This window comes from Meleagris gallopavo, chromosome 6, assembly GCF_000146605.3.
Source record: "Meleagris gallopavo isolate NT-WF06-2002-E0010 breed Aviagen turkey brand Nicholas breeding stock chromosome 6, Turkey_5.1, whole genome shotgun sequence".
In the NCBI taxonomy this organism is placed as follows: Eukaryota; Metazoa; Chordata; class Aves; order Galliformes; family Phasianidae; genus Meleagris; species Meleagris gallopavo.
Genome location: NC_015016.2, coordinates 21,298,383 through 21,313,207, shown reverse-complemented (window position 1 = coordinate 21,313,207; position 14,825 = coordinate 21,298,383). Strand labels below are relative to the sequence as shown.

The following is a 14,825-nucleotide window of genomic DNA, read 5'->3' as shown; positions in this document are numbered from 1 at the left end:
TCTACTTTATTCTCCTTAAATGAGTCTGCAGTAAGGTAACCCACCACTCAGTGTCTAAATTTCCCACATCAGAAATCACTATCAACAAAGAACTAATCTGAGTGTTTAATGAGTTTTCTTGTCTTTGGTAATACGGAACTCAGCCTTATAAATTTTCAGGCTAAAACCCAGAATACTTTGTATATACACAAAGACTATTCTTCTATATGGATAATTTCAGAGTAAATCTAACTATACGTCACTATTTATGGAGAGTTTGTTGTATCCCCAAAGAAAATTTGCAAGATATCCCAGCAGTCCTCAGCCAGATTGTTAGTTTTTGTCATAACCATCCAGAGAATCTAGTATTTCCTCTTGAGGAGCTCACTTTATCACCAAACAGATTACTTCCAAATATTGGTTGAGCAAACAGATCTTCATTGTGCAATTTCAAATTGTTTTTTTTCAGTGCAAGATGAGCTTAACTACCCGTCCTAATTCTTACTACATTTTATTTCACTTTCTTTATTCTTCCTTCCCTCCTCACCCCTAATGTCCTCCACTTTATTATACATCTCAGGATATCTCTTTCCTAGCTCAAACCTTTGGTTGCTCTTTGCTTTCACACTTCTAACATGGGAGTGCCTTAACTACATCCAGCAGCTACGCTTTTTCTCATTTAGGTACCCTCTCTGTTTCTCCATAATCATCACTGTCACTTTTCTTCCTTCTCCTCAAGATTCCCATCCTACGTCTCCTCCTTACTTTCTTCCCTGTCTGTGAAATCTCAGGGAATAACTAACAATTGGACTAAGTTATGAAAATGAAACAACAAACACGGGACCATGTACTTTATTATCTACTTGAGTGAGCAGTTAAGCCATTCTGAAACTTATACCATAAGTTTCTATATAAGTTATATATATATATATATAAGTTACTATATTTGTCCAAGGACCATGGACTAAAATTCATAGTATAAAAGTTGCAGGGAGATCAATTTCTATCTGTACAACTACGAGAAGAAAGTCCAGTCCAGATTTTTAGATAGATATGCAGTGTACTCAGGTGTTCTATTTCATGGTATAAAAATAACAATTCCAAATATGAATTCCAATAAAAAGTGAAATAAGCAAATTGAATTGAAATTTAGGTAGAAAGTAATCCTGCATAATGCCTCCAGTAATCTTGCCTTACTCTCCTGACACAGCAGCCTACAAAGATTTAACACTGGGTGAAAAAGCAAACAGCTCAAAGAAGCTGTCTTTAATTCCCTACTGCATGGATTAGCCTGAAACTGCCTGTTACATTGGCTGCCATTTCAGCTAAGCAAGCTCTAATCCAATTACACAGGCTCACCATCTGAAGCACTGCACTTAGAAGAACAAAACCAGTAAATTAAGAAATTCTTTGAAACAATTTCAGAATTATTCTTCTATCAATACTGCACAGACACTTTAGCAATTATCTTTCAATTCAAAAATATCAATTACTTATTCAAATGAATAAGCAGAGCACTGCTAACATGTAACAAAGGAAAATGCTTTCTCAGTTGGGAGTAGCTTTTTTTTCCTTGTGGAAATAAATACTGTTATAGGAATCAGTAAGTCATGAACAATTCAGCAGAAATAAGTTATGAATGAACAGCAATCCCCATCCTTATTCATTTAAATTAATTTATAAAATGAACAAATGAACCAAACTAACATAAGTTGCTTTGTTTTTTTTTTCATTCAGGTCAGAATAAGACAGACCTAAGAAAAACAATGCCTGATCTTAAGAATAAATCTATGTGAGAAATCTTTGGCAATTGCAGCATAATTTCTTCATTTTTATAACCATCAATGTCTTCTTTTAGCTTTCAGAAGCCAATATAAGCTACTGAGAACAAACTGATTTCATTAGACTTGCTTTGAGCAAAGAATTGGACTACATCATCTTGAAAGTCCCTTCCAATCTAAACTATTCTATGTTTTTGTACTTTACCCCATTTCTCCAATTGTAGCAGGGATCTTGACTGAGAGTGACTATAACAACAGAGTCTGGGAACATGCAATCATGATGTACTCCAAAATACATTCGGCTAAGAAAGTTTCTTCATGCAATTATCTTCTGTGTGTAGACTACAGTATTGTTAAAACAACAGTATAAGCAATTCCCTCTTAACAGCTCTCTGCCCTATCAGTCCTCTCTCTTTACCTGTAGATAAGCTGATCATTCCTTCCAGCCTCACAAAGTACTCCTTTCTCTTTTCCTTAAAAGATAAAGAAGTCTCATGAAAACGACCATTCTGGTAATCAATGTTCTTTTAAAATGCCATTCTCTCCTCAAGGGAAAGCTATGAATTTAACATACAGTTTCACTGAGTTACTGTAGATAATTTTGAAGCTTTGACATGAACTTTTAAATACAGTAACCTAAATTTTAAAAACAAGTATCTGTGAAGTTCAGTCTATCTAGTGTACCTGTAAGCTTAAAATCATAAGTTGATCAATTTCATTATGAGTTTTCATTCACACACGTTGTAATTTGCACTGTCTGTGTCAGAAAAGATTGTATTCACATGGACAGAACTCAGAATCTGAACTGCTAGTTTAAAGTGATACCCATTTCCTTTTAGAGGCACTGCTTTCAATAATGAAATAACCTATATTGTAAATAACATCAGCATCTCTTGGTCCTATCTACATATTGGTAACAACATATTAGGTTATTTGAACTAATGCCCACTCGAAACTGATCTGGACTGCCAGTGTATATCACACAAGACATCTTACAACCTTCCCAGAGCATGTACTTCCAACTATTAGCAAGCAGGATTATAGTAGTAAAAGCAGAGTATCTGTTTATTAGTCTCTTAAGCCATCCAGTGCTAAGTAGTGTTTTCTAAATTCACTCCTCGTTAACAAGAAAGACTCTAAGTATGTAATGTATACAAGAAAGATGCTTAGCTTTGCAATTTGCTGTAGCCATGGTTGCAGGGATCAAAAATCCACAGCAATTTGTAAACTTTTAATAAAACAAAATGCATAAAATGAAGCAATAAGACAAACTTTTGTCTATTTATGGAGTACAGCCACACAAACAAAATTTCTATGATCTATTGTACACTGACAGTGAAAAACAAGATGCCAGCAGACAAGCAGAAAACACTCTGGACATTTTAAACGCAGAAAGCAGAGGCAAGGAGACCATATCTACAGCCTCAAATAATTTATTTCCGTTCCCAAAATTAATAGATTATTTTGCCTCCCAATCTGTAAATTATAGTTAACTCCAACTGTTTACAACAACAAACTTACCTCATTGGTGTAAGCCTGGATGTGTTTGATAATTTCTCCACTATGCAAAGTTCTTGTAACAGGAAAATCAGCAGTTGCAGCTGCTCCTCTTCGGCTGCTGCACGTAGATGTTTCATCACCTCGAGATCTATCGATCCCATCTTGTACTGACTCTTCATCTTTGATGCTTGCTGTTTTCCTTTTCTTTTTCTGCTTCTTTGACGTGCTCTGTCCATCAGTTTGTGCTTTCCTCTGCCTAAACTGGGCAAGCTGTACAGAAGACAAAATCTTGTTAAAGGTGAAACTTTTCCTCTTTATTACTAAAGACATCCCCTATGTAGAGTGGCTTACCAGCTGCTCTACATAAAGCTTCAAACTAATCACTACCTGGAAGTCAAAGCTGCATATCTCAAGACAGATTCAGATTATATCTCTATTCACATAGTTTGTTTTTAAAAATCTTCAAAGAAAAACATTCTATTAATGAACTCCTTTAAGTTTTCACACTGGCCAGTTACAGTTTCACAGACAGAAACCAAGGAATCAAAAACATCCAAAGGTAAAGGTACAAATGTCATTGTAAAGCACAAGTGTGATAAAAACCTCTAATCTCATGGTACCTAATACCTCAAAAATAATTTATAGAAATTACGTTCTTCCTATTCCAGAAACAGATAAAAACAATCTTTTATTGTACCACTTACCAAATCAAGTTTTCTTTTTTTTTAATGAAGTTGTTTAAAAAAAAAAAATATTGTTAGAACATAAGAAAGCACCTGAAGGCACTGAAAACATCATAAAGAAACAGTGAAATATATAATAAGGGAATAATCTACAGACAGCGAGCAAATCAGAAGATACTCACTACCTTGTAGCAAAACATGACGGTGAACAAAAAGTCACAGGTGAGCCAAGCACACAGTTGAAAAACCAATTAGTATATAAGCTATTCAAATACTGTAAGACACTGTCTTTTGAAGAGCTTATTACTTTTAATCACTTCATAGTGGTTTACACAAGAAAATCCATTTAAAATATTTTTCCTTAGCAACAGAATTTCTGTTCCAATAAGAAAAACAACCCTGGCGGGTTTTACCAATTAAAATCCAAAACTACATCAATCCCAACAATAAAATCTGGTAACATACAACATTATATTCCAAATAAAAAGTCCAATCACTCTTTAAGTTGGAGAATATTTCATAAATGTAGCTCCAAAGTAAATACACAGCATAACAAAGACCTTCAAGCTCTAAATACTTTTTACATAACTGATACACAAATGTCAGGCATTCTTTACAAATTTGCTGTGATTTCAAGTAAAAGCTACAGTAAAATAGCAAGTTGGCACATGATATTCACCACTCGAGAAAGCCAAGCTTCCATTCAGCCTCTTCAGCACACTCAGACCAAGCTGGACACGAGGATGCCTCTTTCCAGGCACTGTTCTGCTACAGCATGAGTCGTCACTTGCAGAGCTCTGTAGTTCTCATTTGGCCTCAGGATGGCTGGGAGGCCATAAAGTAAGTAAATGTGTCACTTGCAGATCAGGTCTTACTTCTGGCAAGTTTATCCTTTAGTCCCTTTATTCGTATTTCTCCTTGGCTTCATTCAGCCTTCTCTGCAGCCCCAGGACGACTGACAGCTTGGCATATGGCTCCTGCTCTGTTTACAGAGGACCTGAAGATTTGCTGAGCCAAATATGCTCACCTACGTATTTAATGCTTACTTCCACCCTAATTAGTTCAACTTCAGGAATTCTTCTCTATTTTTAAAATCTGCAATTTTCCTTATTTCACAAAAACCTACCAGAGCATCTATACTCCACAAATTCTGAACAAAAAGGAAAGGATAGTCTCCTCCTGTCTTCAAAGTGTAAGGAAGAAAATGCACTTAGAAAAACACACTTCCCCAAAAATGGGAAGATTCCAGATCTGTCTCCTTACAGTACTGCCACATTCACTTAAAATCACCAATTTACCTCAAAAATTAGTTTTAAATTTATCATAAAAAAGCAGACTACGTCCAAATGCCACATGGAAATAAAACAGCATCTGATTTCAGTTTGACCAATTGCTTATATTTATGAAAGACACGTAGAGTCACTGGTCAAGAGCTCTCTTTTCCAATTTGATTGAAACCTTCTGGAGTGGAAAATTAAGTTGGCTTTTTTAAAGCTGCTTTACAGTCTTCTTTTGTCTGCAAAATTAGATGTCTATCTCAAGGACAATTGAATTATTCCATTACAGAATACTCCCCTCAAGTATTATGAATATTTCAGATGAAGCGCGGAGGGATGCCAGATTTCTCTCCTAAAATTAAGTTGTCAATTTGCACTTGTTAAGAATTTACTGATCAAACCCTACCAGGTCAGTTGTAAACACAACTTAATTGAACATTGCTCTGGATGGGCACACATGAAAGCTGTATGAATGGAAATGATGCATTTTATATGACACAAGTTCCCAACTGATAATTTCTGTATGAGCATCTAGTATTTTGGAAATAGCAACACCGTTAGTGGCAGATGCACTTACAAATAATAGCAATATATACCCAGCACATTCACATATACACAAAAGTATCTACTAATGGAACTTGACTTCAAATTCACATTTTAAATCAAATTAAAAAGTTAGATATGAGAGAAACAGTATAACAAAAAGCTACTGCTGAGCAAATGCATCCTATGGTTCTCAGCTCAAGACAGCAGAATCTCAGATGCAGAATTCCTTCACGAAATGGAATTCAGGAGCTCAAGCTGAGGATTTAGCTACATTTCAATGACAAGCAGGAAAAAAAAAAAAAGGCCATCAGCAGTCATGGGAACTATGGAAAAAAACCTTCTAGAGCTGAAACAGAAAACTACTTCCGGATTTTGTAGTTCTAGAAAAATATTTTTTCAAGTGCGAACAAAGTTGATGTACCATTCATTCCTTTACCTTGCCTTCTAGGTACAGCAGCTTGTTAATGAAGCCTGTGGAGGACTTAACATTACTTTTGCCTCTGCAGTTCTGAAACAACTCATATCTTCATCAAGTTACATAAGGTCCAAGGAAGAGCAAAAGATGCAAACTCAGCAGTTATTGATGAAGCAGGAAGGATCCCACCCCAGTCACTGAAAGCCTCAGAACTGGAAGAAGCAAGAGGGACTGAGCACCTTACATCGCACATTTGTTTGTTTTCAGGCTTATAATTCCAGAGGTACCATTTACAACAGTTGCCCAGCTCTCCGTTAGTTTGATAAATGGGAAGTGATTAAATGTCAGCACAAAATTCTGAGGATGCACAAGACATTGCACCTCTTAGAAAAACACTTAGCAGAAGTCACAGGCATAGAACAGAGCAGCATGCAGAACACAAATAAGTAATAGCTATGCTTTTCAAAATAGTTTTCCCACACTAAAGTAATGATTGAATATAAGAACTTAGGCACTCAGAAGATTAATATATCTAGTTCTAACCATAACCTCTCCCTTCTTACAAACCCCAGAACAACACAGGACAGACCACAGCAAGACTACTCAGGCAAGATACAAAATTACTTAAGCTTTTAAACTTTGCTATCCTGTAAATGGCAGAAAATCAGAAAAGCAGAGAATAATCAAATACTATTAGGAACTAAATGCTCTTGAGAAAGAAGCACATTAATGTGTATAGCAGCAGATGTGATATGTGTAAACTAGATCAATCATTAAAACTGAATAAATAATGCTGTTGTTATGATTATAGTAGTAAATAAAACGTCTTCAGCATACTCTGTGATAATTGTGCCAGAAATTTTAATTGCAGGGATCTGCTGTTGAATTCAAATATAGTCTGACTGAACTACAGATATATTTTTATAGCTATGTTTTTATTTGATACACATAGGAGTCCTTAAAACAGAATCATATTAAGCTCTGTTTAAAACAAGTTGCTGTCCTATCCCTATTTGCTGCTGCTTATCAGTCCTTAACATTCTTCTACAGTAAATCACATCTGCGTGGTGTTATTCGCAGACCTATAACAGTTAGCAGGAATTGAAATTGCACAATGCCTCTGAAGAGAGCTGGTATGAAATAAGACAATTTTTGCTGTACCTATTGCTTTAAAAAAAAAAGCATAACCTCCAGAACAAAAAGCTTATGGATAGCACATCCTGTGCAAGTACTGTTATATGGTTATACCAGCACACAAACAGTACTGGATCTGAATTTTCAAATTCAAATACACACCTTTTACAGAAGGAGCATGATTTGTTCATCTGCCACAGTTCCTCTTAGGCAGAATAGAAAGGTGAGCTATGAACTTACAGACAAAACAAAAAAAACTCCTCAAAGGAGTTGCTACAGGGAAGCAATTTTTCTTTTCTCGTTTTACAATGTACAATAAAAACGTGAGTGGAGATCTAAACCATGGCCGTGCATATCTCATCTATTATCATTTTGAAAGATGTTCCAGATACTGCTTGAACTTCAGAAGAATGGGATAAAAAAAAACAGAAAAGGACTTGTCCTTAACTGGAAGTTCTCAGCCTGCTGTCCAGAGAAACACTGTATTGGACCGCTCACCTCTGGATCAGTGTAAGAAGACAAGGACTTCTGAATGTTATCCATAGCTCAGAGATGTGGTTAATGACTCAAAGCCAAGTTGTTAGCCGTCACAAGTTGAGTTACACTTGCTCCTGTACTACTCAGTGTCTTTATGGATAATGAGACTGAATGCATCTTAACCAAGTTCATGGATGAACATGAATGGAAAAGCAGATACACCAGAAGGAAGTGCCACCATACAGAGAGACCCCAACAGACTGGAAGATGAAGCCAACAGGAACTGCATGAGGTTTAACAAAGATAAATGTCAAGTCCTGCACGTGGGATGCAATTATGTCATGCAGCAGCGAAGGGCTGGGAACTGACTGGCCCAGTGAGCAGCTCTGCTGAAGAGGTTTTGTGAGTTCTGGTGGGCAACGAGCTGAGCAGGAGCATGCAGAACGCCCTGACAGCAATGAAGGAAACTCCTTTGAAATGGCTGTTGCTAATGCCTACCGTAGACAAAATAAAAAAGACATGAATACTACAGTCTGTACGCCAATTTTGGGACTGTGGACTGTGACTGAAAAAACCCCAAATCCTGTTTTGTGAATCAGAATTTGATAGTAATAATTCCATTCATTATTTGAGAATCCGATCTCACAATATAAAGGAAAAAAGGTAGCAAGCCCAACAAACAACTCCTAACTGCAGCGTTCTGATGTAAATGTTATGTTTAAGAGCAGAGAGCATATCTAAAACCTTCCACCCAGCAGATGGAAGTTCTCCACCAGAGCAGGATCTGTAACCAGGCACACTGAGGATAGGCAAAAGCAAAGTAGTGTTCTTTGGCAGGTGTTGCTTGGGACTTGCTGAAAGAGAAGAGTCACAAATCTGACGGAGAAAGGGTTGTTTATTCTGCATATGGAGTGAATGCTAAACAGTTTGCTCTGAGCTGCATGTGAAATTATAGCATGCATTGTAGGAAACCGTACAGGCAGGTGATAACTAACATTTGCCCCAGAATCAGAAATACTCTTAACAAGAATGCAAGGTGACACTCAGGTGCACCATGAGTCTAAATGAAGCTCAAAAATAGTCCTTCGGTTGAAAGGCTCTGGTCTTTCCAATTATAATGCTCTGAATTCTCATTGTCAAATGACAATAAGGTAAAGTTTCTGAATCATTAGTGAGTAAATGAAACCAAATTATTTGGAATATGACCGACTGCTATCTTGTTTTAAAATGTGAAGTATTAATTTAAGGTTTATTTGTGCTAATAATGACAGATCACAAACTCCCTTCACCACATGTAAGCAATTATTGCTACAAAGGCTTTCAATGACACAGAAAGGTCAAAAGCAGAGATCTGGCTTAGGATTAAGATGCACAGATATGTTCCGTGAAGTCTTGACTTAAGTGTTTTGCAAGCCAAGAAGGGCAAACCAAAAAGGCCAATCTGAATTTGAATTTTAGGCATCATTCACAGGCTTGTGATTCACAGATCTGTTCTGGTTCAAGTCTATGTTCAAGCTGTCTATTCCACTGTCCCCTTAATAAATGAAGAAATATCTATTGTAATCTCTCATATTTATACTGTGAAGTTCTCCCTTATCTGGCTTTATTATGCCATTATACAATAACATTTTTACATTCAATGGCAGCAGAAAAGAGACTCAAAAAAGGGATAGGGAAGACAGTCCACAAGGCAGCAACAAGATCTAGGCAGGTCAGCCCTACCTAGGCTGTTTATTTCCTATCAAGCCACCAAATCTATAAATTCACAATTCTGCCCCTACAGAGGTGTTGAATAGGATATCTAGCAGCTGGATTAAATAAAAAAGTGGCAGTCCATCTCTTTTTGCCCTATACACAATAGATTTCAGCACTGAAGACTGCATTTTCAAAGTACACACTCGAGCAAATTTATAGTGCTGCCTACAGCTTTCAAGATCCCAATACCTATACTAAGGAAGGAATGACAGAGAGAGATGAATGGAAGATAATCAAACACAGAAAACGGACAGCCTTCTTTCTAGTGATTGATTTAAAGTCACCCCAAAATCTTAGATTTATTGTATTCCACTAATCACCTAGTAAGAGAGAATCATAATCTTTCCAAATTTTGAGATAAAAACCTACAGAACGAAGATACTTAAATAAGCAACTTAAAAATACATTCAGCATTCATGTGTCATAGCTGGAAAGCTGAATTATACTATTAGTAAATAATTAATGTTCTTTGCAAGTCTCATTCTGGTTATCTTTTGAGGCAAATGACGCTTTAGGTTAGTTGTTCATATCAGCAGATGCTCATTTAAGTAAATGAGAAACATTAGGTTTAACAAAGAAGAAAATCACCCAGGAATGAGATATTTCTGCTCACTAGTATGTGGCACTCACAGTCAGATTTTCCCAACTGATGTGCAAGATCTTAGAATGTCTTCTCTTGTGGAGACTTAAGTGGTTCATGAGCTTTAGAGGATGCCCATAAAACTGACATTTTGCTAAGAAGAAATGTTATAATCTGTACCAAAATACAAGCTTAAGACTTTCACCTTCAGAAACAGCCATTCCTTGGTAGAGTCCTGCACAAGGCCTGCGGGCTCACCAGCTGAAGTACCATGGAGAACAACTCAAGATAGTGGGAGCAACAGGAGGTAGGGCAACTCTCTCCATCTTTTTAGCAGTCTGTATTGATTAAGACAGTACTGATGCCAGTGCTAATAACCAAGGGCACTGAACTTGAATGAACCCCTCCAGATGGCTCTGTGAGCTGGAAAGCCTCTGAATTAGCGTGGTTCTGATCTGGTCTGGTCTTCTATGTCCCAAGAATTTAAATAGGAACAGACCGAGGAACAGCTAAGTTCATTACAGCTGGGTTATTTTCCGGGTAAGCAAAGAGAGCATTTTCATACACTTAACTTTCAAGTCTGGTTATAATAACAAAGACTGAAGTAGATCAAGCACGCTTTGGTGCTGCATTGCTATGAGAAAAGTTCAATTAAAACAAATTAGCTATTACCAAATAGCCTGATTGGGCTCTTTAATTAATCTACTATTACACATATATCATACATGTTTGGTTTTTTTTTTTTATTGCTCTACTGACTTTTTATTGTTCTTATACCGAGTGCTAGAACTTCAAACAGAGGGTGAAAAAAAAGCATCTGGATTGTTTTAGTACTCTCCCAAAATGAAGAGGAAATCAGTGGACTGGGACAACCAGTTTGTGACAAAAATCAGAGGGCAACAGAAAGCTTGTTTCATGCTGCTCTATAAAAAAAGCACTGATCATCAGTGCAAGAGGCCTGAAGCATATAGGAAATCTTTGCTGCATCAAGGCCATGGGAGCAGAGATAAAGCAGAGCCACTTTCACTCTGTAGAAGAGAGGGAGATAAGCTGTTGGGGCTTGCTCACAAGGTACATTCTGTCCTTCTTCTGGCCAGAGTTGCAAAGGGCTGGTAATAATGGGCAGGCAAAGAGAAGGAAAGAGGAAGTTACATACTGATAGAAACACACTCTTTTTGTTCCAGGAAGATGATCCATAATGCCAGCTTTAATTATAAACTGGATTTTGAAGTTTTCTTCAGCTTGGCTGAAAACAGCAATGGCATAGGGACAAACTCAGATGTCAACATCCTACAATCTTTTGAAACAATATCTGGAGGAGAGGTGGGTGAAGAAAAGGAACCATCACACTGTTAATGAAAATCTTTCTATTCTCAACAAGGAAAAATGTTTCCCTCTCTCCTCCTGTAGCTTTTTAAAAAATTATCCAGCTTGCCCAAACCAGACATAAAATCTGTAAAATAAATTTTAACAAAGGAGACAAGTGTTTTTGTTATATTTTATTCTTACAAGAGAAAATAATAGAAAGCAAGAGTTTTATTTCTTACTTTCTTAAACTGTTATTTTTTAACACGTATCATACCATTTTTTTCCCCACAGACTTCTGAAGATGAACCAGAAAACAGTCTTGCCATTCTGTTATCATACATTCACACTTCATGACAGAGTTTTGAAAATCTGCACCCAGCAGATAGGTTTGTATGTTAATTAACTGATGAATCCTAATTTAAGGATTTGGATACTCTAAGAGCATTAGTTGCTCTTCATACAGTTACACTGTCATTCTTTGGACTGCATGAAATCTCATAGCCTTTAGAAACAAAAATATCAGTATATAACCTCAGGCACTGACCAACTTTACATGCTGTCACAGTCTTCAAAGGAGTCACAAAAATAAGTCACTAACACCACAAAGATTTTCTACATGCCACCATGTTTGTGTTCACAAACAAAAGTACTGACCCTCAGCAACTGAATAGTACGTACTCACAGCTAACAAGTCACTGCTCAGCTGGACCCAGTACCCTTGGGTGTTTTGGTATCTGCATAAGGCACCGAGAGACTTCAGCTACGGCATCCGTGTAAGGACAGCACAGGACACTAAACATGATGTAAGTGTAGATGAGGTCCTATTAGCTAACACAGCTGCTGTTTTAAAAGCATATATGACAGCCTCCTAAACAAAAAGCAAAAGGCAAACGAAAGAGAGTCTCCGTGTTGTAGAAGCATTGAAATTATGTACTTGCATTTAGTTTTATGACTGCTTTTTCTTTTGGTACTGTGACGAAGCAAAATTACAGCACTAAACTTTACATTTACTGCAGTTCATTTCTGTAAGTCAACTCAACAATAACCAGGATTAATTTATTTTCAACCTCAGAACAGTACTTCATTTTCACAATAAATTATTTAAACAGAGTGTATAAGTGAATAATACACACCACAAGAAAGAGAAATAGAGAACTAGGCAATGGACATTACAGATGAGTTTCAACTGGGCTTCTGAAGAGAAGCAATAGCAGCAACATAATGAACAAACAGGCATCAAATCAATGCATACAGAAACTTGAACTTTTGGAAACAACACATCAGTAAGCATGTTACCTTCTGTAACACTTAAAGAAATTATCACCAATCTGAGCATTGCTTATGTAGTTATTTCTTAAAACAACTGTTTTAGCACCTGTTCTTCAATGAGCGTATCCTTATATCAGCTATATAACTATACATAGTTAAATCAGCTGCTGAGGATTCATTTAATTAATCCCCTGGAATTCTTTCAGGATAACAATTTATTTTCAGAAAACAATCGCAATGCCGTAACAGGTTAAGCACTTAAGTATGTCTATTTGGGTCTTAAAAAAAAAAAAAAATACAAGTGAAAAATAAATGCCTTGCAGAGCGGTAGCAGTCCAAAAAGCAAAGACAACAGTGTCATTAAATACTACATGTTAACTAAATCTCTATCTTGTTCAGTACCTTTTTTCCACATACTGCCATTCTTCCCCACAAAATATAGGAAAGCATTCTGACACCACAAAGCACTGGAAAACTGAGAGTCTCTCCCCTAGCCCAGAGTAAGACTAAATAAAAATTTATGTTCCTGCAGTAATGGATGGAACAAAAGGATTTCTCTTGGTAAAAAGAATGAAATAAGTTATTTTACTGTCTAATATTTGGTCCTTTTCCTCCTTAAAATCCTTCCTACCCACAGACAACTGTAATTTATCCTCCAGCAAAATGGGAACCATGTGTTTATTTTATGGGAACCCTAAAGTCACAAAGGTGTATAGTTTCATGGAGAAGCAGTCCACTGTTTTCCTATAAATGAAAAAAATACACTACCACAAAATAGTTCAAATTCATATTACTGTTTGATTTGAATGGAAAGAAAATTACAATTGTCCTAGCCCCTCTATAAGCATCTATAAATCAAAGGATAGATAGCAACCAAAGCTATGAATTTACATCATAGAAAATTAGATTTAGTTCTCATTTTTGCTAGGTTTCTGATTAAAAAAAAAAAGTATGTTAGATAGTACACTGAACTTCCTGGGTTGCGCAGAACCAGCCTGATCCTTCAAACAACGTCACAGTGTTTCTCTAAGATGTTCTTAAACTCTGAGCTAGAACAGTCCCAACTGCTTCATGAAGTACCACTGAAGCAATCGCTTCTGACTTTGTGGTAGAACATCCTTGTGTAGAACATCCTTCATTCACAGCAAAAGAAAGGCTTTACAGTGTCAAACTTAATGAATTTTCACAGGAGCAACATAAAGTTGGCAATGTGACAAAATAACATTGATAACTCGAAGAAATCACTTAAAAGCAAATGTTCAAAATATGCAAAGGCTGGATACAGAAGCCTTTCATATAATTTAAAAAAAAAAATATTAAAGTGGTTGATTCCAAAAATCCCATGCTATAAGCTTAGCAATTAAAAAACATATAGAGTAGTTAACATACGATATTTAAACAATGCAACTTAAATACAACTGCACAAATGTTTTCTCCGACTCAGAAACGCACACAAATCACAGTCTATGGCCATCTGTGCTTGCCAGTTAGAAGCCAACTGTAAAAATACAAAACTATGCAAAAGCAACAGTTGCCAATATCCCCACACAGCGCTTGTCCATCAAGTCACTGGCAAATCCAAGCTTGTATTTGTAACATAGATACTGTCTTTGCTTACTAATTGTCTAATGCATAGGAGAGTTCAGGCTGACGTTTTACATTTTTATAAAGAATGGTCTTTTAACACCAAACTAAAAAACACAAAAGGTAAAGCCTCATGAAGCAAAGATTCTAGTGCTTCCAGCAATGGGATCCTAAATATAAGCTACATGCACGTCTGAGTACTAACAGACTGAGTTACATTCTGATGCATTTATGTATGAGATAACAATAAGCAGAATGGTTACATTTATTTTGCAACTGTGGGGAAAAAAAAAATTAGAAAAAAAATAACTTTGACCAATTTCATGGCATTCAGTACAATAATTTGAGTAGGTTCCTAATAAAATATTTAACCCATTTTCCCTATGCAGATACAGTTACATGGACATTATTACACAAATAAATATATATATATATATATTCTCTCCCTTAAATGTAGTAATGAAGGCAATACCCCAAATTAGAGATTTTGGAAAGCAAGGAAAAAGTGAAGCAATATTAGAAATGATCTTAACTGAT

At 36.3% G+C, this 14,825-nt stretch overlaps 1 protein-coding gene across 3 annotated transcripts in view; it reads right to left on the bottom strand.

Moving 5' to 3' along the window:
- Window positions 1-14,825, bottom strand: part of LOC109368186 (A-kinase anchor protein 9-like) — a 55,456-nt gene that overhangs the window by 26,749 nt on the left and 13,882 nt on the right. For all 3 annotated transcript variants that reach the window (XM_031553894.1, XM_031553895.1, XM_031553896.1), the window contains exon 2: window positions 3,282-3,530. In XM_031553894.1, the coding sequence (XP_031409754.1) occupies window positions 3,282-3,530 (249 nt within the window). The remainder of the gene's footprint in view (window positions 1-3,281; window positions 3,531-14,825) is intronic.